The 21,000-nt window shown below is 60.8% G+C and overlaps 1 protein-coding gene across 1 annotated transcript; it reads left to right on the top strand.

Moving 5' to 3' along the window:
* Positions 1–2,805: 2,805 nt before the first annotated feature.
* On the top strand, positions 2,806–20,694 carry NOS3 (nitric oxide synthase 3). The gene is made up of 26 exons (XM_037029481.1): positions 2,806–3,346; positions 4,622–4,724; positions 4,991–5,139; positions 5,320–5,482; positions 6,347–6,438; positions 6,522–6,663; positions 6,874–7,013; positions 7,127–7,301; positions 8,214–8,315; positions 8,904–9,098; positions 9,218–9,291; positions 9,441–9,585; positions 9,791–9,895; positions 12,830–12,897; positions 13,289–13,405; positions 13,516–13,690; positions 15,255–15,387; positions 15,511–15,589; positions 15,725–15,912; positions 16,408–16,580; positions 16,847–17,057; positions 17,146–17,233; positions 18,449–18,570; positions 19,318–19,466; positions 19,726–19,920; positions 20,088–20,694. The coding sequence occupies exons 1-26, from the start codon at positions 3,177–3,179 to the stop codon at positions 20,247–20,249; spliced, it is 3,615 nt and encodes a 1,204-aa protein (XP_036885376.1). The 5' UTR covers positions 2,806–3,176; the 3' UTR covers positions 20,250–20,694.
* Positions 20,695–21,000: the final 306 nt, after the last annotated feature.

Here is a 21,000-nt window from a genome sequence, read left to right on the forward strand (position 1 = left end):
TTTCGGGTTTTTTTTTTCAGAAATTACTCTTTAAAATACAATTGCTGATAAGACCAGTCAGCCACTGAGACACAGAAGCCCATTACCCCAAAAGGACGGCTGACAAAGAGCGAGGCTGGCAGAAGGAACCTGAGAGGGAAGGCCCGCCCCAGAAGCGGCAGGATTCAAACTGCCTTCAGACCCCGAGCATGCGCAGGACGCATGGAGCGGTGTGGTGCTACGGCAGCCGCAGGACCTTGCGGGAAGTAAAAATCCTGGCGGTGAAAACCACCACGTGCAACTTTCTCCACCTCCATTTTGACTTTTTCCTCTTCTTCTGAAAACGCAGGCTGTGGCTCAGATCAACTCCAATTCAGGCCCAGCTGGTTCCTGCCGTCAGTGTGGCTGTGCTGAATTGTCCCCAGCCTCCCTGTGGCCAGAGAACGCCCCCTCTTTGAGCGTTCCCCTTCACCAGCCTGGCCCCTTCTTTCTGCGCACACAGACCCATCCAGTCTCAGCCGGGTGGCCCCTGTCTGCTGCCTCCAGGACACACGTTTGTGGCAAAGCAAGCCAGTGTTCACGAAGCACCTACTCAGCGCAGCGTCCTTAGGCCCGGCAAAGTCCCAAGAGAGCAGTGCTTGACCTGTTCATCCAGAGCACAAGCGTTCATTGGGAAGAGAAATCGCTGACATAGAGCAAACTGCCCCAAAACTACCCTAGGAGGAACCAAGCGAGAAATGCTCTATGGCCTGGGGAGTGTGGGGAAGGGACACTGAGCAAGCCCCCCCCCCAACCCAGGGGAAGCAGGCCAGGGTGTATGTAGGTCAGGGTGTCTGGAAACACGCCAAGGAGTTAGAGGCATAACAGACTAACTGGGGTGATGCCTGAGAAAGATACCAGGAGGCAGGGAAAGCCTCTGGGACGGGATGCCGGTCTGGCACCGGTGAAAGGAGGACAGGAAGGAGGACAGGAAGGAGGAAGGTCCGGCGGGCGGGGAGAGTCTGAGAATCTCTCCGCTGGGCTAACAGGAGCTGTGCAGAAAGACTGCCACAGAAGAGTCCCAGCGGGGCGGGCACTGTGAGCCCCTGCGCCTCCCAGGGCTCGGCGACTGTCTGAAGCTGCCCGGGAAGCACGTGCCCTTGGGTTGCTCGCTGGGCAGACTCTGAACGCATTGCAGCTGGGAGGTGTCTGCCACCTGCTGCAACAGGTTCTCTCTTGAAGGGAGAGCTGGGCAGGACACTTCCCGAGCTGCCAAGGCTGATCCACGAGGAAGGGGAAGAAAGCTTTCCTTTAGTCAGAGGGCAAAGGGGAAGGTCGTTATAGGCAAGGGCCCAGAGGCAGGGAAACACAAGGACTCTTTGGGAATCCATGAGGAAGCCCATTAGTCTGAAACAGAGGCTGTGATTAGCACACTTGGAAAACTGAGGGCCAGGCCAGTGTGTTGGAGTGGCCTTTGGCCTTGGCCATGGATTAAAGACAGAGCCAAAGCACGAGGTAAGCCCTGCTTTTGAGATGACTCTGACAGCAGCGTGGCTCACAGAGAGGAGGGGAGCCGGAGGTCAGGAGACCACGGGAAGGGCAGTGGTCAGTGGTGCAGGGAGGTGGTCAGAAGGACCTCAGCGTGTGACACCTGTCACCATCTTGTCCCCAAGGAGGCCAGCCACAGCTCCATTAACTGGAGCTTGGAAAAAGTCATGTACACTTAGGTGGTAGCTGAATGGGGACCAGAAATGGGGTCTGTTGCCACAGCCAGCGTGGGTGAAAATGTCGGCGATGTTAGCCTGGAAGCCATTTCCTGCCTCAAGAGAAGGTGGGCAGAGCAGGATGGGGCCACGGAGCCAGCCCCTGGGCTGAGCACAGACTTCACGTTTCTGTCTCTCACCTGCCAGTTGGCGGAGAGACCGGCAGCAAAGCATTCTGGGCACCCATGAGCTCCGGCTTGTCCGTTTCTCTAAGGACCCCCACACCCGCCTCCCTCCAAACCCGCGGACCCTCCCACCTTGGTGTGACCCCAGCGCGCACAGCACAGCCCATTCCTTCCGGCTGATCCACCAGCTGCCCCCCACCCAGGCCCACCCCAATCTTATCCTCCACTGCTTTCCAAAGGAGTCCAGCCAACACAAATCTACATGTTTGTTTGTCTGCCTGTCTGCCCCTCCTAGTCTCTGCCTGCCCCGTCTCTCAGCTTCCGTTTCTTGCTTGCCGTTTCTCTTGGTCTCTGTGGTCTCAAATCCATGAGGCTTGACCCCTGCAGATCCAGGTGCCCCCCAGCTCATGGCCTTTCTCCAGCCCCCTAGATGGCTTGGAACTACAAAATCCAGCATGCACTACTCTCTGAGGTGCTTGAAGAGGGCTGGTGAGTGCCACCTGCATTCTGGGAGTCGTAGTTTCCCTATCCCCATGCTCTGGCTAGGGCTCTAAGCTCTCCCCAGTGAGCTGTCCCTGCCCCAGCCCTGACTGCTGACCTACCACCCCCAGGGAAGCAGGCGTCACTGGATGACAGGATGGGGGGTGGAGGCCCTGGATGACAGCTTCCTGTAATTTTGTATCCCCCACTTGAGTCACAGGGGGCGGGGGTTCCAGGAAATTGGGGCAGGGAAGGGAAAGGATGCCCTCATGCCAGGCTCAAGGACAAAAGGTCACTGCATCCCTGCTGGGCCTGTATCCTTAAGAATCCAAAAGGACTCAAAAGTGGGGCACTCAGATGGTAAAGAACACCTGAGAGGACCCTAGAGGCCCCCATGGTCACTGAGAGTCTGGGACTCACCTGTTGTCACTGACACAGTGCTCACCTTCCCCAGGACCCCTCGGGGCACAGCCAGAAAGGGCCAGGGGAAGGCCTTCCGAGGTCGCACATCACAGAAGGAAATTTGTGGCCCTCCAGGTGTCCACCCTGCCATTTCCCCGCACCCCCCACAACACACACCCCAGTTTCTGCATTCCGGCCCCAGAACTCCGCGGGACACCTGGGCTCCTGCTTATCAGCCCCAGTTCTTGGAGCGGAACCCCGGCGTCCGCTCCCCACCCTGTGGGCCTGTGGGCAGGGAGCCGAGGCTTCAGAGCCTCCCAGCAGCCTCGTTCCTGTCCCATTGTGTGTGGGACGGGGCGGGGCGAGGGCCAGCACCAGGGAGCCCCCTCCCCTTCCTAAGGAAAAGGCTGGGCTCTGCTCAGAGCGGCAGAGCTGAAGCCAAGTCGACATGGGCAACTTGAAGAGCGTGGGCCAGGAGCCGGGGCCACCCTGCGGCCTGGGGCTGGGGCTGGGCCTCGGCCTGTGTGGCAAGCAGGGCCCAGCCTCCCCGACCTCTGAGCTCAGCTGGACACCAGCACCTGCACCCACACCCGCACCCCCGCCTGCGCCAGACCCCAGGTGAGGGCCACAGCAGCTAGGACCAGGTGACCGGAGGGCAGGTGTCCAGGCCTGAAATCTGGAGCTTGGAAGGGCTAGAGTGGGCAACCCAGCCAGGAGGGCCAGGCCACTGAGGCAAGAGGTCTGTCAGTGTGGACAGAACAGGACAGTCAAGGGGCTCAAACAAGAGACCAGGGTCAGGGCTAGCAGGCAGCAGATGAAAGTCGGAGGTAAGAGTGACAGCTCACCAGGTTTGAATGCTGCTCTGTGGCCAAGAGCTGTTTGACTTTGAGCAAGTTAATTAACCTCTCTGAGCCTTCATGTATATAACACAGGGGCATAGCGTACTTACTCCATGGGGTTGTCGTAAGTTTCTAGCTCACAACGAGCCTTCCACAAACAGTGATAACCATTTAACAGAAGAAAGTTGCGGGGGCGGGGGGGGGGAGTTATAGGAGAGACAGACGACAGGTCCAATGGAAAGGGGAGAGCAGGACGCAGGTTGGGAGGGAGGCTGAGAAGACAGAGCCGCTGGGCCCCTTCCCCCTGCTCCAGGCCCTTCCTCCCAGTGGCCGTCAACCCAAAACTAACGGGGCAGCCCCAGCTCCCAGAAAGGCCTCCCTGGGGCAGAGGTCCCTGAGAGAGGAAAGCCAGAGGCCAGGTGGCCTGCCAGGCTGGGAGGGTGGCTGGGGCCGCCGTGGGCAGCTCTGACTCGGGCAAGGCTCTGCACAGGCGCACCCGAGGCCCCAGGCCCTCCCTTCCTCCCGGAGGCCGGCCTGGCGGCTCTGGGAGGAAGTGATAAGGCCTCCGAGGCTTCCCTTCACACGATGGCTCCTGTCAGGAGGGGTGTGAGTGAGGAGGGGAATCTGGGCTGAGAGCTCCTGTGGGCACAGGCCTCTACCCCTCAAGGTAGGGCTCATGGAAACCTCCGGGGCAGAGGTTGGACACCCCATGTCCAGAAGAGGCCAGGCGGGCCCAGGGTGGGGATGAAGGCCCAGCCTCGGGCCAAGGGCTTGAGGGCCCAGCGCTGTCGCCCAGTAGCTTGCTGTCAGGGGTCCTGGGTACGGACGGGACCTGCTCTGCTGTGGGGCCTCTGCAAAGATGCTTCACTTCTCTGAGCCTCAGGCCCCTCATCAGTGAAGGGGATGCAGCTACTGCTCATCCCCTAGGGTTGTCAGGAAGGGAGAGAAAATTTAAGAAAGCAGGTGGCAGGCAGCAAACCCACAGGGTTGGCCGTGCCCTCGGTGGGCTCTCTGGGGGACGTCCGAAAAAAAACATTCCACCCGCTCCCAACAGCCCGCCGCACACCCGGTCCCCAGAGGGGCCCAAGTTCCCTCGAGTGAAGAACTGGGAGGTGGGGAGCATCACCTACGACACCCTGAGTGCCCAGGCACAGCAGGTAAGGGGGAGCCCCACCCCAAGTGGCCAGGAGGCAAGACTGGAAAGGACGAGCGAGAGGAGCTAAGGGACAGGGAGGGGACTCTGGTGACTCTCAGCCTCCAGCCCCTGCCCTCACCCACCCAACCTCACCCCGATTTTCAGTCTCAGCCCCGCCCTTGAACCCATACCTCCCTCTGCCCACTCACACCCGGCCCCTGCGCCCTGAGCTGGTCCTGACCCATCTACTCCCCGCTCTCTCCACCTCTGCCCCCCACTCCAACCCAGGACGGGCCCTGCACCCCGCGACGCTGCCTGGGCTCCCTGGTATTTCCACGGAAACTGCAGAGCCGGCCCGGCCAGGGCCCCCCACAAACGGAGCAGCTGCTGAGCCAAGCCAGGGACTTCATCGACCAGTACTACCGCTCCATCAAGAGGTGTGGCCTTGACTGGACACCACCGTCCACCCCAACCTTCCCCAGGGCCCACTCCCACCCCCATCCTGATACCACCCACACAAGGCCTGAGCTCAGCACCCATGGGCCTCCCCCAACACCCACATGGCCTTGGGGCCCCCCACCCCACTAGACCTCCTTCTGCTCCCCTCTCCTCCGCAGGGGCGACTCCCAGGCCCACAAGCAGAGGCTTCAGGAGGTAGAAGCTGAGGTGGCAGCCACCGGCACCTACCAGCTTCGGGAGAGCGAGCTGGTGTTCGGGGCCAAGCAGGCCTGGCGAAATGCCCCTCGCTGCGTGGGCCGGATCCAGTGGGGGAAGCTGCAGGTGTGTCTGGCCAGCAAGCACCCAGAGTGGGGCCTGAGGGACATAAAACGGGAGAGGAAGGGTGCAGGTAGCTCCTGACTCTTCCCCGAGGGGTCCCTGGCAGTGGGGAGACCCCTGCCCACTCCCTCTGAGCCCGGCACCCCTGGGAGCTCTCCCCCCGGCAGCTAACGCCTGGCTGTGGAACCCCACAGCATCGCCAGAGCAGAGAAGCACCCAGACTGACGGTGCAGGTGGGACAGGGTAGCCGAGACCCGTGGTGGTATTATCAGAGCCATGGGAGCTGTCTTCCAAAAAAGCCCCTGACTGCTTCTTCCGTGTGGGCCTCACTTGCCCAATCCAGTCCTCTCACCCCGAGCACCCTGCTCCCTTCCAGTCCCCCAGTGTCTCAGCCCACACACCGCCCCCCATTCCGCCCGCCCCACCCCCTGCCAATCACAGCCCCAGCACGTGACTCAGAGCCAGCCTGGGCTTCCGGAACAGACCCTGGTACTGAGAGAAGCAAGCTGACCCACAGGGCAACTGAATCCTTGACCTTGGCCGCCTCACTCTTACTGAGCACGGAAGCATCTCGAACGAAGCCACCTGCTCAGTCAATCCCGAGTCTCATAAAACAAGAACGATCCTGTTTGACCCTTGCATAGCGCTTGAAATCGTTTGACGTTCCAGCCCCATTTCGACCCCATCCAAGCTTTCCTATTTGACCCCACTCAGGGCTACATCCCTCCCTGGGCCCCAGGGCAGGTCCCTGTCCCTAAGGGACCAGGCTGCAGATGAGATTGCCGCTCCCTCCTCTGCCTCCAAACCCTCTCCTCGGGCTGCCCTGGAGACCCGCTCTCCCTCCTGTCCCCCGGCCTCCCCCGCCAGGTGTTTGACGCCCGGGACTGCAGTTCTGCCCAGGAGATGTTCACCTACATCTGCAGCCACATCAAGTACGCCACCAACCGCGGCAACCTCCGGTGAGCGCCCGGAGCCAGCCAGGCCCGCCCCTCTCCCTGGCGGCGGGAAAGCTGGGGCTCTGACCGGCTCTCTCCCATGTCAGCTCGGCCATCACAGTGTTCCCCCAGCGCGCCCCGGGCCGCGGAGACTTCCGGATCTGGAACAGCCAACTGGTGCGCTACGCCGGCTACAGGCAGCAGGACGGCTCCGTGCGGGGCGACCCGGCCAACGTGGAGATCACCGAGGTGAGCGCGGAGACGCCATCCGGCAAGGGCTCTGGGGTGACGCGCGGGGGCGCCAAAGAGGAGCCAGTGAAGGAGGGAGGGGACCTCGCAGAGGTGAGGGATAAGTGACGACAAAGAAGGGGCTCCTGGGTGCGCAGGGGGACCCAGCCACTGAGGGGTTCCGGGGTGCAGGACGGGAGGTGGCTCATGCGGGGGTCCCCGCTCCCACAGCTCTGCATCCAGCACGGCTGGACCCCAGGCAACGGCCGCTTCGACGTTCTGCCCCTGCTGCTCCAGGCCCCAGATGAGCCCCCAGAACTTTTCACTGTGCCCCCCGAGCTAGTCCTCGAGGTGCCTCTGGAGCACCCGACGTGAGCACGAGAGGGACTGGGTCAGGTGGGGGAGGGGGCTGCCCGGGGGTGGCAAGGCGGGCCAGGCTCCCCCGGGCCCCTGACCCGCATCCCCCGCCACCCGCCGTCCCCAGGCTGGAGTGGTTCGCCGCCCTGGGCCTGCGCTGGTACGCCCTCCCGGCCGTGTCCAACATGCTGCTGGAAATTGGGGGCCTGGAGTTCCCTGCGGCCCCTTTCAGCGGCTGGTACATGAGCTCGGAGATCGGCATGCGGAACCTGTGTGACCCTCACCGCTACAACATCCTGGAGGTAAGCTCCTGCGGGCGCAGGGGCGGGAGCCTGGACCCCGAAGCTAGAACTGCGGGGGAGGGCGCGGGAGCCCCGGGGCTGGGCATGCCCGCCTGCACACGGGAATACAGCTGATCTTTGAACAAGGCGGGGTTGAACTGCGAGGGTCAGTGGAGGACACTCTTGTGTAAGTGGGAGTTTTTAACTCCTTTTTATTTAAAAATATTTTATTTTATTTATTTTTCGAGAGAGGGGAAGGGAGGGAGAAAGAAGGAGAGAAATATTAATGTGTGGTTGCCTCTCGTGTGCCCCCCACTGGGGACCTGGCCCACAACCGGGGCATGTGTCCTGACTGGGGAACAAACCCTGGACCCTTTGGTTTGCAGGCCTGTGCTCAGTCCACTGAGCCACACCAGCCAGGGCTTTTTAAAAATTATTTTTTAGGTTATTAATTTATTTTTAGAGCAAGGGGGGGGAGGACAAAAAGAGGAAGGAAAACATCGATGTGTAAGAGAAACATCAATCAGTTGCCTCTCACACGCCCCAACCACGGCACTGCAACCCGGAACCTCGCTGCAACCTGAGCACATGCCATGCATGAGGATTGAACCAGCGACCCGGCGCTCTGTGGGACCACGTTCAACCCACTGAGCCACGCCAGTCAGAGCAGATTTCACCAGATTCTCAAAGTGGCCCTCGCCCCCAAAAGTGTTGAGACCCATTCTAGAGATGAGAAATGAAGGCTCAGGGCAGAGAAGTGACTGGCCCAGGGTGTCCATCGCTGCCCTGCGGTGTCCTCCCCAAGCAAGAACCTGAACCAGCCCCACACCAGGCAGTCAGGCCACCCACCCACCCTCACGCCTTCCTCGAATGAGTCCGAGACAAAGATGCTCTCCGACAACTCCCCGCCACCCTGTCCCCACCCGCTCCCAGGACGTGGCTGTCTGCATGGACCTGGACACCCGGACCACCTCGTCCCTGTGGAAGGACAAGGCCGCGGTGGAGATCAACTTGGCTGTGCTGTACAGCTACCAGGTGCCAGCACCAGACGGTCCATGGGGCCGGGAGGGAGGGAGGGAGGGAGGCGCTTAGAAGCTGGGCAGGAGTTGGACACAGCCGGAAGGAGTTCCACGGTCCAAGAGCCATGGGGCGTGCTGCATTTTGGGGACCTAGCACATACTATTGTGGGTACTGCAAGGTGGCGGGGGGTGGCCTGCGTGTCCCGGTAGCCTGGCTGACTGGTACATGCCCCATAATTCTGGTCCCTGGGGCACACTGGGTGTTGAAGTCTCTGGGACCCACTGGATTCTGGAAACTCTAATTCCAGGATCCAGAGCACACTAAGCATTGTGGTTTGGGGAGACCAGGACTTGCTGAGTACTGCTCTGGGGTCTCAAGGGTATAGGATATTGGGGGGCAGGGGCAGAGCTGCTGTTGTATGCTGAGCTTCGAGCTCTACCAGGCATGCTGCAGGTAGGGGTCACATGTGGTTGGGGGGACACAGCATATGTTAGGTTTGGGGTGACCCAGGACGCAGTAGGTTTGGGGGTGACAAGGGCTGAGGCCTGCCTGTAGGCTGAGACTGAGCCCGAGCCCATCGCCTCCCTTCCCGCCTCGCCCCAGCTGGCCAAAGTGACCATTGTGGACCACCATGCCGCCACATCCTCCTTCATGAAGCACCTGGAGAACGAGCAGAAGGCGAGGGGGGGCTGCCCTGCCGACTGGGCCTGGATCGTGCCCCCCATCTCCGGCAGCCTCACCCCTGTCTTCCATCAGGAGATGGTGAACTATTTCCTGTCCCCTGCCTTCCGCTACCAGGTGACCACCCCACTGGTTTTGCCCACCAGGGTGGCTCTAACTAAGCAGCCCCTGGGGGCCTCCAAACTTCTGTTTCCTGTACTCACTTTCCCCTCCACCCCCCTGCCACTCCCCTGCAGCCAGACCCCTGGAAGGGGAGCGCAGCCAAAGGCGCCGGCATCACCAGGAAAAAGACCTTTAAGGAAGTGGCCAAGTACGTGTCCTAGGACCGCTGCCCTTCACCCCACACCCAGGGGCCATCCCAGCAGTGCCCTGGGCTCTACCCCCAACCCACCACTCAGTGCCCCCGAGACCTTGCTTGGACCATGCGCCTGGGAGCCCTCACCCCACCCTCTCCCTCAGCGCGGTGAAGATCTCCGCCTCACTCATGGGCACGGTGATGGCCAAGCGCGTGAAGGCGACCATCCTGTATGGCTCCGAGACTGGCCGGGCCCAGGGCTACGCGCAGCAGCTGGGGAGGCTCTTCCGGAAGGCTTTTGACCCCCGGGTAGGACTGAACCCAGAGAGGCGGGCATCTGGGAAGGAAGGGGGGGGTTGCCTGAATCTTTAGCTGTGCCCCGGGGGACAGGAGCGGGTGACAAGTCAGGGCCCATGTGGCTCCTGGGGATCCACCTGAGTCTGGCCCTGTCACAAGGAGGACCAGAGTGGGAAGGACTGGGCAGCGATGACATCTGTCTTCTCCTCACCCACAGGTCCTGTGCATGGATGAGTATGACGTGGTGTCCCTTGAGCACGAGGCACTGGTGTTGGTGGTGACCAGCACATTTGGAAACGGGGATCCCCCAGAGAATGGAGAGGTGAGGCCTGCAGGAAAGGGGCCCCTGGGCATGAGGGGAGAACCAATGCTGGAGCCAGGGTAGGAAGGGGGGCAGGATCCGCCCGGGGATGGCAAGCGGGCAGGCGTGACAGTCCCCCAAGTGCCGGGCCCATCCCGAGCTGCCCAACTCACACCGTCTCACTGTGCCAAGTCCTTTCCACTCCCAGTGTGAGCCTTGAACAGGCGCTACAGGTGCTTCTGTTGGACGGCTTGGGGGACATTGACAAATGAGAAAAACAGGAATTCGCCACTTAATACACAACTTCAGCTTTTTCTTCTTAACAAAAGGAAAGAGCGGTGCTCAGGGTGCTCAGATGTCCACAGAGATTAGGTACCTTCACTTTCTGAACAAATCTTAGAAGAAACAAACAAACTTGAGCACCGCCATTCAGTCCTTCCTGGTTAGCTGTTATCTTCAAGCTCCTCTGTCTCCATTGGCTCCCGGAGCCCTGGGGCTCGGCTTCCAGGGATTAAAGGCCGCCTCAGCACCCTCGGGGCGGCGACACAAGGCAGACCTCAACTTCTCCCTGCCTCGCTGCCCGTTTTTTGCCTTTTTAAAGAAAAATAGATCCACTAACTTTTGTTAGTATAGAAGAATTCACACCTATGTAACCTAAAAAGCCCTAGGAAGATCTAGAACATTTGTGTCACCCTAGAAAGTTCCTTGTTTATCCCCCCTCCCCCAATCCACGCCCTCCCATGTCACTCCCCCCTCCAGAGGCGGCCGCTGTGCTGCCCTGTGTCTCCCAGGTTAGTTTCACACACTTTAGGGGGGCACAGGAAGGGGAACATACGGTGTTCTGGCTTCTGTCACTAGCCTGCTTCCAAGGGTAATCTCGAGGTTGGGTGGCTCAGTCGTACGCTTCTGTCCATGGCTGAGCAGCCTCGCCATGGGAATTCACTCCCCTGTGGACAGACACTTGGGCCACTTCCAGGGTTTGGCTGTTATGAATAAAGCTGTTATAAACATTCTTATGCTAGGCTTTTGTGGGCCGATGTTTTCATTTCTCTTAGAAAAACACCTCGGAGTGGAAATGCTGGGCCATCGGGTAGATGTATGTTTAACTTTTGGGAAGGGTTTTTTTTTTTTTTATTTTATTTATTCATTTCCAAAGAGGGAGAGGGAGAGAAACATCAATGTGTGGTTGACTCTTGCGCCCCCTACTGGGGACCTGGCCTGCAACCCAGTCATGTGCCCTGAGTGAGAATCGAACTTGCTGCTCTGTGGTTTGCAGGCCTGCGCTCAATCCACTGAGCCGAACCAGCCAGAATTAACTCTTGTTTTTTTTTAAAATGGCCAAACAACCAAACAGATTGTTGAACTGCATGCACCCTTAAGCTCTGTGCATTTCAATGTATGCAAAGTTTACCTCAAATGTTTAAAAACGGAGCAAACCTAGGTGTAATACCCCCCGGGAAATGGCGTATATTCACTAAAAGCATGAATGAGAATATTTTTAACAGCCTTGTTCATAACACCCCACACTGGCAACAACCCCAGTGACTACCAACGGGAGACTGGAGAAATAAATCGCAGGGTATTCAAACGCAATAGCCTGACGAGGCTGCACCCGTTACAACTGCACAGCCAGAGAGATGAGACTCAGAACATAAAGTGGAGTGAAAAAAGCCAGTCGCAAAAGAACACGCACTGTGGGGTTCACTTAGTATGAAGTTCGGAAAGAGGCAAAAATGGATCCGTGGTGTTTTAATCAGGGGAGTGGTTGGTCCCCTGGTTGGGTTGGTGACCAGAAGGGGACACGAAGGTGACTTCCGGGGTGCTTGGTGGTTTTTCTGGATGGGATGCTGATGGCACAAGTCTGTTTGGTTCCCGAAAACCTGGAAAGCTGTATGTTTCTGACATGGGCTTGTCTGTCTGTACATTATACTTCAGCAAAATGTTCGAGAAATAAAATTAAGGTAGGACAGGCTAGCTCTGGAGAACCTGGAAGACCCACCGCCCAAATGCATGCCCAGTTAACGCTGCAATGCGATGGCCTGGCCATGTCCGGGTGTTTCCCGTGTGCAGGTTGCTGCGTGTGGTTCCCAGCCGTTTGCACGGCAGCGCCGGCAGTGATCAGGGCAATGCAGGGGGACTGAGCGGTTCCGCCTACCCGGCTGGTGGCGCAGTGCTGAGAGCAGTGCGGACGAGCGCTGCTCTGCCCTGGTGCGGGGAGGGCCCCCCCCCCCGTTAGGGCCCCCCCCCCCGCCCCGCCACTACCCCACCGGAGCGGGCAGGCGCAGTGAGTGTCTGAGCCTCGGCCAGGGACCACCCAGGCGCCCTCCGGAGGGGAGTCTCGCAAGTGAGACTACGTGCCAAGGGGAGACTGTGTAGCCGTCCAGTCTCCGTGTGCTGACCTGGGGGTAGGGGCGTGGTCAGTGACAGAATAGAGATAAAAAGCAGGTAAATATAGTGTAATCCCATCTTTACTTTTTAAAAAGATTTTATTCATTTACATTTTTTTTTTGAGAGAAAGGAATGTTGGGAGAAAGAGAGGGAGAACATCAATGTGTGGTTGCTTCTCGAGCGCCCCCCACTGGAGACCTGGCCCACAACCCAGACATGTGCCCGGACTGGAAATAGAACCCAGGACCCTTTGGTTCACAGGCCAGCGTTCAATCCACTGAGCCACAACAGTTAGGCCTCATTTCTACTTAGAAAAATATATATATATAAATGTAGATCTGTGTGTAAGAACAATGGAAAAGGACTAGAGAGTCAAGCCCCTGTCGCTAGGACACAGGCCTCGTGAGTGAGACTGGCGGGTAGATACAAGCAGGTTTTCTCTAAAAGCCAGCTTGAGATTTTCAGAGAGCACTAAGGTGAAAAGTTACACACAATAAGAAGGTGCAACCTTCTGTATACTTTGAAACAAACCAAAACTAACCGTGGCGCCGGCACTTCCCCTGGCAGAGCTTCGCCGCGGCCCTGATGGAGATGTCTGGCCCCTACAACAGCTCCCCCCGGCCCGAGCAGCACAAGTGAGTGGGAAGGAGTTTGGGGGACACGTGGGCCGAAAGATGCTGGGAGACAGAGAAGAGAAGGAGGGCGAGTGGAGGAGGCAGGGGCCCATCACAGCCTCACACTGTCCTCCTTCCTATGACCTGCCTGCCCACTGGTGGTCCCCTGGCCTCTGAGAGGCCTGTCCATCCTGAGGTCTCCATCGGGTGAGGGGTGGGGTCTGGGGGAGGCAGAGCAGAGCCCCCAGGCCCACAGACCCCTGGGATACTGTCCCTCAGCCTCTGTCCCAACACAGCTCTCGAGAGCAAAGCTTAGCCCAAGGCAGGGCCCTTCTTGTCCCCTGCCCGTGCCTGGGCCTTCGCCTTGTCTCCAGTCCCCTGTGTCACCCTCACTTTTGTCCTCTCGTGCCAGGAGTTACAAAATCCGCTTCAACAGCATTTCATGCTCAGACCCGCTGGTGTCCTCCTGGCGACGGAAGAGGAAGGAGTCCAGCAACACGGACAGCGCGGGGGCCCTGGGGACCCTCAGGTCTGGGGGCCTCAGCGCGGGGAGGCCTGTGGGAGGGCCAGCTGCCTGGGCACAGGGGCTGGGCTGGGCTGGGCTGGGCTGGGCTCCCGTGACGGCTCCCCGCCCCCCAGGTTCTGTGTGTTCGGGCTGGGCTCCCGGGCGTACCCCCACTTCTGCGCCTTTGCTCGAGCGGTGGACACGCGGCTGGAGGAGCTGGGCGGGGAGCGGCTCCTGCCCCTGGGCCAGGGCGACGAGCTCTGCGGCCAGGAGGAGGCCTTCCGAGGCTGGGCCAAGGCTGCTTTCCAGGTGAGCCCCTGGGCTGTCCGGACGCCCACACCACCCCGGCCCCAGCTCGGATTCACTCTGGCCTGGACATTTCCTTCCAAAAGCCACCCTCACTTTGGCTCAGTCCTGAGCAGTGGACACTGCGGCCCAAGCAGAAGGCAGCAGACAGGCCCTGGTGGGCTGGGCCCGAGTGGGTGCCCAAGGGCGGGGATCCAGGGCGGGCAAGGTGGAGGGACAGGGGGCGGATCAGGAGAGGGCTGGACCTGAGGGAAAGCCAAAGGCCTGGCAGGCTTGTGGCAGCACCTTGGGGGGGGGGGGCGGCGGTGGCTGCCAGGCCTGGGACTGTCCAAGCCGGGCTTCCTGCGGGGGCCACTCTGCCTGGTCTGGGGATCCTGCCTGGGCCTGAAGGGGACTCCTCCCAGTCCCGACAGGGTTCTGGGCACTGCTGGCCCCCCCGGGGTTCCCCACCCCCCCCCCCACTTGAGCTCAGCAGCTGTGGGCTGATGGAGAGAGAGGAGGGGCCATCCCAGGTGGTGGGCTGGGGAGGCCGCCTGGCTCAGGTTGTGGGGGGGGGGGGCGGTGCTGGGGAGCAAGTCAAGCAGGAGAAACAGGTCAGACTGGAGGAGAAGGGGGGAGCGGAGAAGGAGACGAAAGAATCCTGATGTGGGAAAGCGGTTACAAGTCAGGAACGGGCCAGGAGGAGGAAGGAGCACTCACGAAGTTTCGGGGCCTCCTCTAGAGGCCCAGGGTCAGCTGGAAGCAGGAAGGTCTGAGCTAACTAGGGTGGTAGCAGTGTGGGGTGGGGGGAGAGGAAGGAAGGGAGGGGGCCGAGGAAGGAAGGAAGAGATACAAGACTTCACACACACAAAAGAAAGATTAGTAGGACTGGCAAAGTGGGGGGAGGGGGAGGGAGCGACCCAGCTGGATGAGCCCCAGGTTTCAAGCTGGGGACTGGCCCTTCGGTTTGCCGGGCTTGGGCCTGAGCAGAAACAGGTGAAATCTGCACCCTCCCAGGGCTGGGCCGCAGGGACCCCCTCCAGCCCCTGTGCGCAGCACTGGGGAGGTCAGGCCCACCAGAGACCCCTCCGCAGCCCACGCCAGCATCTCCTAAGGGCGATACATAAAGTGTCTCATTTCCTCTCCGGGGGACCTAGTGAGGGGTAAAGACAGGGAAGCTGAGGCAGTTCGCCGTGAGGGTGGGAGCAGGATGGGAGAGCAAGTCTGTCCCATCCACAGTCCCAACCACTGTCCTCCTTGGGACCCGAGGCTAAAACCCTGCAGGTTAAGAAACTAGCGGCTGTGACCGAAATCCGAGCACAGGCATAGCTAGCACAGCAGCCGAGGCAGGAGGCAACCTGAAGAACAAGGGGCCCCACCCCCAGCCTCCGTTTCAGGCCTGGTCTCCCTCCTGTCACCATGGCTTCCAACCCCACAGTCCTCTGTGAGCCTCAGATGGCACCTCCCGCTCCCGGGCCCCTTTGCTCCCACCGTCCCAGGCAGGTGGCCCCTGGGGACCCAACAGGCCAGCTCCACCTCCCTCATCAGCCCCCCTGAGTTCCTCAGCCCTCCACACCTTGATCCTCAGGCCTCCTGTGAGACCTTCTGCGTGGGAGAGGATGCCAAGGCTGCCACCCGGGACATCTTCAGCCCCAAACGGAGCTGGAAGCGCCAGAGGTACCGGCTGAGTGTGCAGGCCGAGGGCCTCCAGCTGCTGCCAGGTGCGCCCTGACTCCCCACCCCCCAGCCCGACCCTGCTGGCCCTCCTGGGTCTCCAGGGGCCTGGGACTCTCAGGTTCCCTGGCTCAGGCCCCGTATCACTTGCCCCTCCCCCCGCCCCACAGGCCTGATGCATGTACACAGGAGAAAGGTGTTCCAGGCCACCGTCCTCTCAGTGGAAAACCTGCAAAGCAGCAAGTCCACGTAAGGAAGACCCCCCCCACCCCGCCAACGCCTGTCCCAGCCCCTCCTCCCTGGGACCCCAGCACCTTCCTCCCCCTCCTCCCCCCCACATTCGGCCTCCCACCCCCTGTAACTGCCCCCTCTCCTCTCCCCCAGCCGGGCTACCATACTGGTGCGCCTGGACACTGGAGGCCAGGAGGGGCTCCAGTATCAGCCAGGGGACCACATAGGCGTCTGCCCACCCAACCGGCCCGGCCTTGTGGAGGCGCTGCTGAGCCGCGTGGAGGACCCACCACCGCCCGGGGAGCCGGTCGCCGTGGAGCAGCTGGAGAAGGGCAGCCCTGGTGAGGGGGGTGCGGTCTGAGGCATGACACAGAGTTTGCTCCGTCCCCATGGCCCCAGGCTCCCCTGGCAGAGGGTGGCCACATCTGCTCAGCTGGACAGTCCACAGAGTATGGCTCCTTTCTCTGAACCTGTCCCCACCACCCCGTCCCAAAAGGCTGTCTCCTTCCGCTGGGTGCCGCCTCAAAGGCTAACCCTGGCCACCCAGCCTGCTCTGCAGCCGGCGTGGGGTCTACCTTCTGCCTCACCAGAGCCGGGGGTGAAAACAAGTTGGATGGGGGAGTAGAGGAGCCCAGACCAACCCAACCCAGCCAGGGGCCCTGAAAGAGACACGGGGGCATGTACAGATAGGCCAGCCCTGCTGCTCAAGGGCAAGGTCACTGATAAAAGGAGGTGTGGTCAGTCCCCATGTACTCTCCAGGAAGCAGCCGTCACCCCAGACAGTGCAGTTCTGGCTTGGCCCCTTCCTCAGAGGCCCCCCTGTGCACCACCCGCAGGTGGCCCTCCCCCCGGCTGGGTGCGGGACCCCCGGCTGCCCCCCTGCACGCTGCGCCAGGCCCTCACCTTCTTCCTGGACATCACTTCCCCGCCCAGCCCTCAGCTCCTTCGACTGCTCAGCACCCTGGCTGAAGAGCCCGGCGAACAGCAGGAGCTCGAGACCCTCAGCCAGGTCGGCGGCCACCCAGGGTGGGGCGCAGGGGCTACTGAGGCCGGCTGACCTGGGAGTGGGGGGCCCGCCTGGCCAGCGGGGCTTTATGACCCAGCTCCAGACTTGCTAATTCATCGCAGAATTCTCAAGGTCTGGGAGAGCTGGGCACTGAGAGAGAGAGCCGTGCTCTGGAAGACTGGGCTCGGGTGGGGTCGGGAAGGGAGCTGAGCGTGCAGGGCTGGGAGGTTCCACGCGCACCACACCTCACCCCCGCCCCCCCCCCGCAGGACCCCCGGAGCTACGAGGAGTGGAAATGGTTCCGCTGCCCCACGCTGCTGGAGGTGCTGGAGCAGTTTCCGTCGGTGGCGCTGCCCGCCCCTCTGCTCCTCACCCAGCTGCCCCTGCTCCAGCCCCGGTACTACTCGGTCAGCTCAGCACCCAGCGCCCACCCGGGGGAGATCCACCTCACGGTAGCCGTGCTGGCCTACAGGACCCAGGGTGAGGCTGGGGAGGTGGGGCAGGGCGAGGGCCGCGTAGTGACCCCAGAACGGGCCCCTCACCGGCCTCTCCTCCCCCCTCCCACTAGATGGGCTGGGCCCCCTGCATTATGGGGTCTGCTCCACGTGGCTGAGCCAGCTCAAGGCCGGGAACCCTGTACCCTGCTTCATACGAGGGTGAGTGAGCACCTGGGGGCCGAGAAGGTGCCACTCGGGTGGCCGGGACAGATGGTGGACTCGGTGGCAGTTGCATGGGGTGAGGGTGGAAGCTCCGGTGAGGGATGGGATTGGAAGCAGGGAAGACCCTCTTCCCATATTGAGGGGAATGTGTGTCCCGTGAAGCCACAGCGGAACTGGGCCAAACTGAGGGCCTTTCGCCGAGTTGGATATAGGGCCCTGCACTGGAACCTTGGCTCCCAGACGTGGGGCTGGGGTTCCACCAGGAGGCCCTGTTGCTTTTAGAAGATGTGCTGTGCCCCTCGCTGCATCCCTGGGGTTTGTCTGATGTTGGGAGGTGTGGCACCTAGGAACGTGGCCTGGTCAAGCACAAGCCCCCAGTCAGCCGGGAGGAACTGGTCAGGGTACCCGGGGGTCGACGAGGACTCAGGATACCCTTCCCTTGTGCTGTGCTCCGAGGCCTCGCCCCACACAGCAGCCAGGAGCTGAAAGTCTCAGCCAGGGAGATGGGGGTGTGGTGATAAAGAGTCCCCAGTATGGCACCAGCCAGGCCCAGTGACCCCACCCATCCAGGGGCTAACTTCCAAATCGGCTGTGGCGGTCTGCTGAATGAATACAAACCGCACACCAATATGGAGGCTATGATTTAAAATAAACATACTCAGCCCTGGCTGGTGTGGCTTAGTGGATTGAGCGCGGTCCTGCGAACCACACGATCATGGTTTGATTCCCAGTCAGGGCACATGCCTGGGTTGCGGGCCAGTTCCCAGCAGGGGACTCACGAGAGGCAACCATACATTGATACTTCTCTCCTTCCCTTACCCTCTAAAAGATAAATAAATAAAATCTTTAAAAAAAAGAATTTATTAAAATAAACATACTCAGTGAACTCGTTAGAAACCGAGACTGTCCTTGCCTTCCCCTCATTTCTACTTCTCCTCAACTGAGACAGCAAACTTTCGTGCAGTTCTGATTTGAACCGTGTTTCCTTTGCCCGATCTTCTAGAAACCAGAGGCCCCGGGCACGTCTGCCTGCAGGCACAGTTTTTTTCATAGCCACAGTGTCCTCACTGTGAACTAGCCACCATCACTTGACATGTTATTAACTCCCTTAGAGACAGAAGCTGAATTCTCCTCTCTCCACCCCTCCAGGGGTTGGGAAGAGTGGAAGCTGGGGAAGCAGAGGGGGCCTGACCAGGTGTCTCTCTTCCCTAGGGCGCCCTCCTTCCGGCTGCCACCTGACCCCAGCCTGCCCTGCATCCTGGTGGGCCCAGGCACCGGCATCGCCCCCTTCCGGGGGTTTTGGCAAGAGCGACTGCACAACATTGAGAGCAAAGGTGAGGCTGGGGGCCAAGGGAAGGACTGGAAGGCAAGAGGGAGTCACACGATCTAGGGACAGACGGGTGGGGGCTGGAGTGCAGGAACCAGGTAGGAAAGAGGGCGGGGAATGGGGCCCAAAGGTGAAGAGAAGCTCATTAGACCGAGGGGAGGGGAGGGCTGGGAGGCAGGGCAGTGCCCTGCAGGTCTGGCTTCCCAGTGCTGGGCACAAAGTCGGGGTTGCACTGGATGAAGGACCAAGGGAAGTGGAAGTCTGGAAGGATGGGGCTGAGGCTCTGAAGGCAGAAATACCTCCGGAGGACTCTGGTAGGTAACAGAGCTCCCCTATGTGAGTCCAGGACCCAGAGCCTCAGGTGTTCGGGCTGGGCACAGGGTGCCAGGGTCGCTGGTAAGTCACAGGAGGGGGGTGGTGGTGACTGAGAGGGAGGCAGGAAGTGTGGGAGGTGAAGATGCCGGAGAATGTGGGGTTGGAGCAGGGAAGGAGCCAGAGAGTCCCAGAGCTGCAGCGACAGACAGTGCAAAGGCAGTTCCGAGTCGGAAACCCCGCGTTCTAGCGCCACCACCTGCCGGTCCACGAGGAAAGGAACCACCTGCTGTGAGCTCAGGCTTCTCCCGAGTCCCGATGGAGTACCCTCCTAGAGGCCGCGCAGCGGAGAATGGTTGTTTCTGCCCAGAAGGCGCGGGACGTCCGCCTGGGCAGAGCAGACGATGGGAGGGGCTCTTCCAAACCGCCGTACTGCTTGCAGGGCTGCAACCCGCCCCCATGACCTTGGTGTTTGGCTGCCGATGCTCCCAGCTCGATCACCTCTACCGCGACGAGGTGCAAGACGCCCAGCAGCGCGGGGTGTTTGGCTGCGTCCTCACCGCCTTCTCCCGGGAACCCGACAGCCCTAAGGTGCGGGACCCTAAGGGCACAGGGATACCCTGAACTTAGGGGTTTGGGAAGGACCGATGCTCACTCCGGCGGTGGACCCAGGCCCAGGCCCAGCCTCCGCCCACCCGTCAGCTCCCACGCGGCCCTACGGTGTGCCCAATGCCCCTTTGAGTCTCACCCAACCTTGCCCCAGCCCCGCCCCTGATTCATCCACCTCTCTAGACCCCTCCCCCGCTCACTTTGGTCCCTTTGGCTCTCCCGAAACTCTACCTGCCCGCAGACCTACGTGCAGGACATCCTTCGGACAGAGCTGGCTGCTGAGGTGCACCGCGTGCTGTGCCTGGAACGTGGCCACATGTTTGTCTGCGGCGATGTCACCATGGCAACCAGCGTCCTGCAGACGGTGCAGCGCATCCTGGCGACAGAGGGCGACATGGAGCTGGAGGAGGCCGGCGACGTCATTGGCGTGCTGCGGGTGCCCAGGGGCGGGACCTTGGCGGGGCGGGGCGGGGCGGGGCGGGGCCCTGGAGGGGCGAGGTCCCCCGGGCAGCGGCCCCAGCAGAGCAGAGGGCAGGTAGGGGCGGGGCGCGCCCTGGCGCTGACCTCCCGCTCAGGTCCCGATCTGTTTTATTTTCGCCGCAGGATCAGCAACGCTATCATGAGGACATTTTCGGGCTCACGCTGCGCACCCAGGAGGTGACAAGCCGCATACGCACCCAGAGCTTTTCCTTGCAGGAGCGGCATCTGCGGGGCGCCGTGCCCTGGGCTTTCGACCCGCCCGGCTCAGACACCCCCGCTCCCTGAGAGCCTTTTTCCTTTCTTTCCACCTGGAGAGGAGCCGTCAGTCCACACTGGTGCTGCGGCTCTCCCGTCGGCCTGCCCGGGACCAGCCACCTCTCCCTCCCCTCCGGAGGTGCCTTCCTTCCACGTCTGTCTGCGTCTCGCTTAACTCCGGGGAAGGAGCGAAGTGCCCTTCTCTCTCTAGGCCCGATTCCAAGCCCAGGTCTAGATCTGGAAGGCCCCTCCCAACAAAGGCATTCCAGGACCTCCTGTCACCCCTTCCGTGTTCTCTAGGTGAATTTCAGATTCCCCTCGACTCTCTTAGGAGTATCTTATCTTGAAACCTAATCTCCAAATCATTCACGTATTTATTATTGAAGGTTCGCCGTAAGAGACTGGACCAGGTGTTGTGAGAGCTACTGAGGTGCCTAAGCCATCCCCGTGTGCATTAAAATAACAGCACGACACACTCTCTGTCCTTTCATTTGTGCAGCTGTGGGGTGGTAACCCTCTGAGAGGGGTCTGTCCCACGAACTCCACTCGGACCCCGCACTCCAGCGAAGTGGCTCCGAGCCCGCCGCAGGCAGTTCTGCGGCGCGGCTGCCAGGCTCTGCTCCCTGGTTGAGCATCAAGTACCGCCCTCTGCTGCCAGGAATGGGGATGCCCGAGACCCAGGTCACAAAGATGGTGCAAAGCGGCCGCGAGCAAGCTTTACTGCTTGTTTCAGACCGGATGAGGAGCCACACCCACTTCCTCAAACGTCACGCCGACGCCG

The sequence above is a fragment of the Sturnira hondurensis genome, unplaced genomic scaffold (genome assembly GCF_014824575.4).
Source record: "Sturnira hondurensis isolate 20B ecotype Veracruz unplaced genomic scaffold, ASM1482457v3 Scaffold0020309, whole genome shotgun sequence".
In the NCBI taxonomy this organism is placed as follows: domain Eukaryota; kingdom Metazoa; phylum Chordata; class Mammalia; order Chiroptera; family Phyllostomidae; genus Sturnira; species Sturnira hondurensis.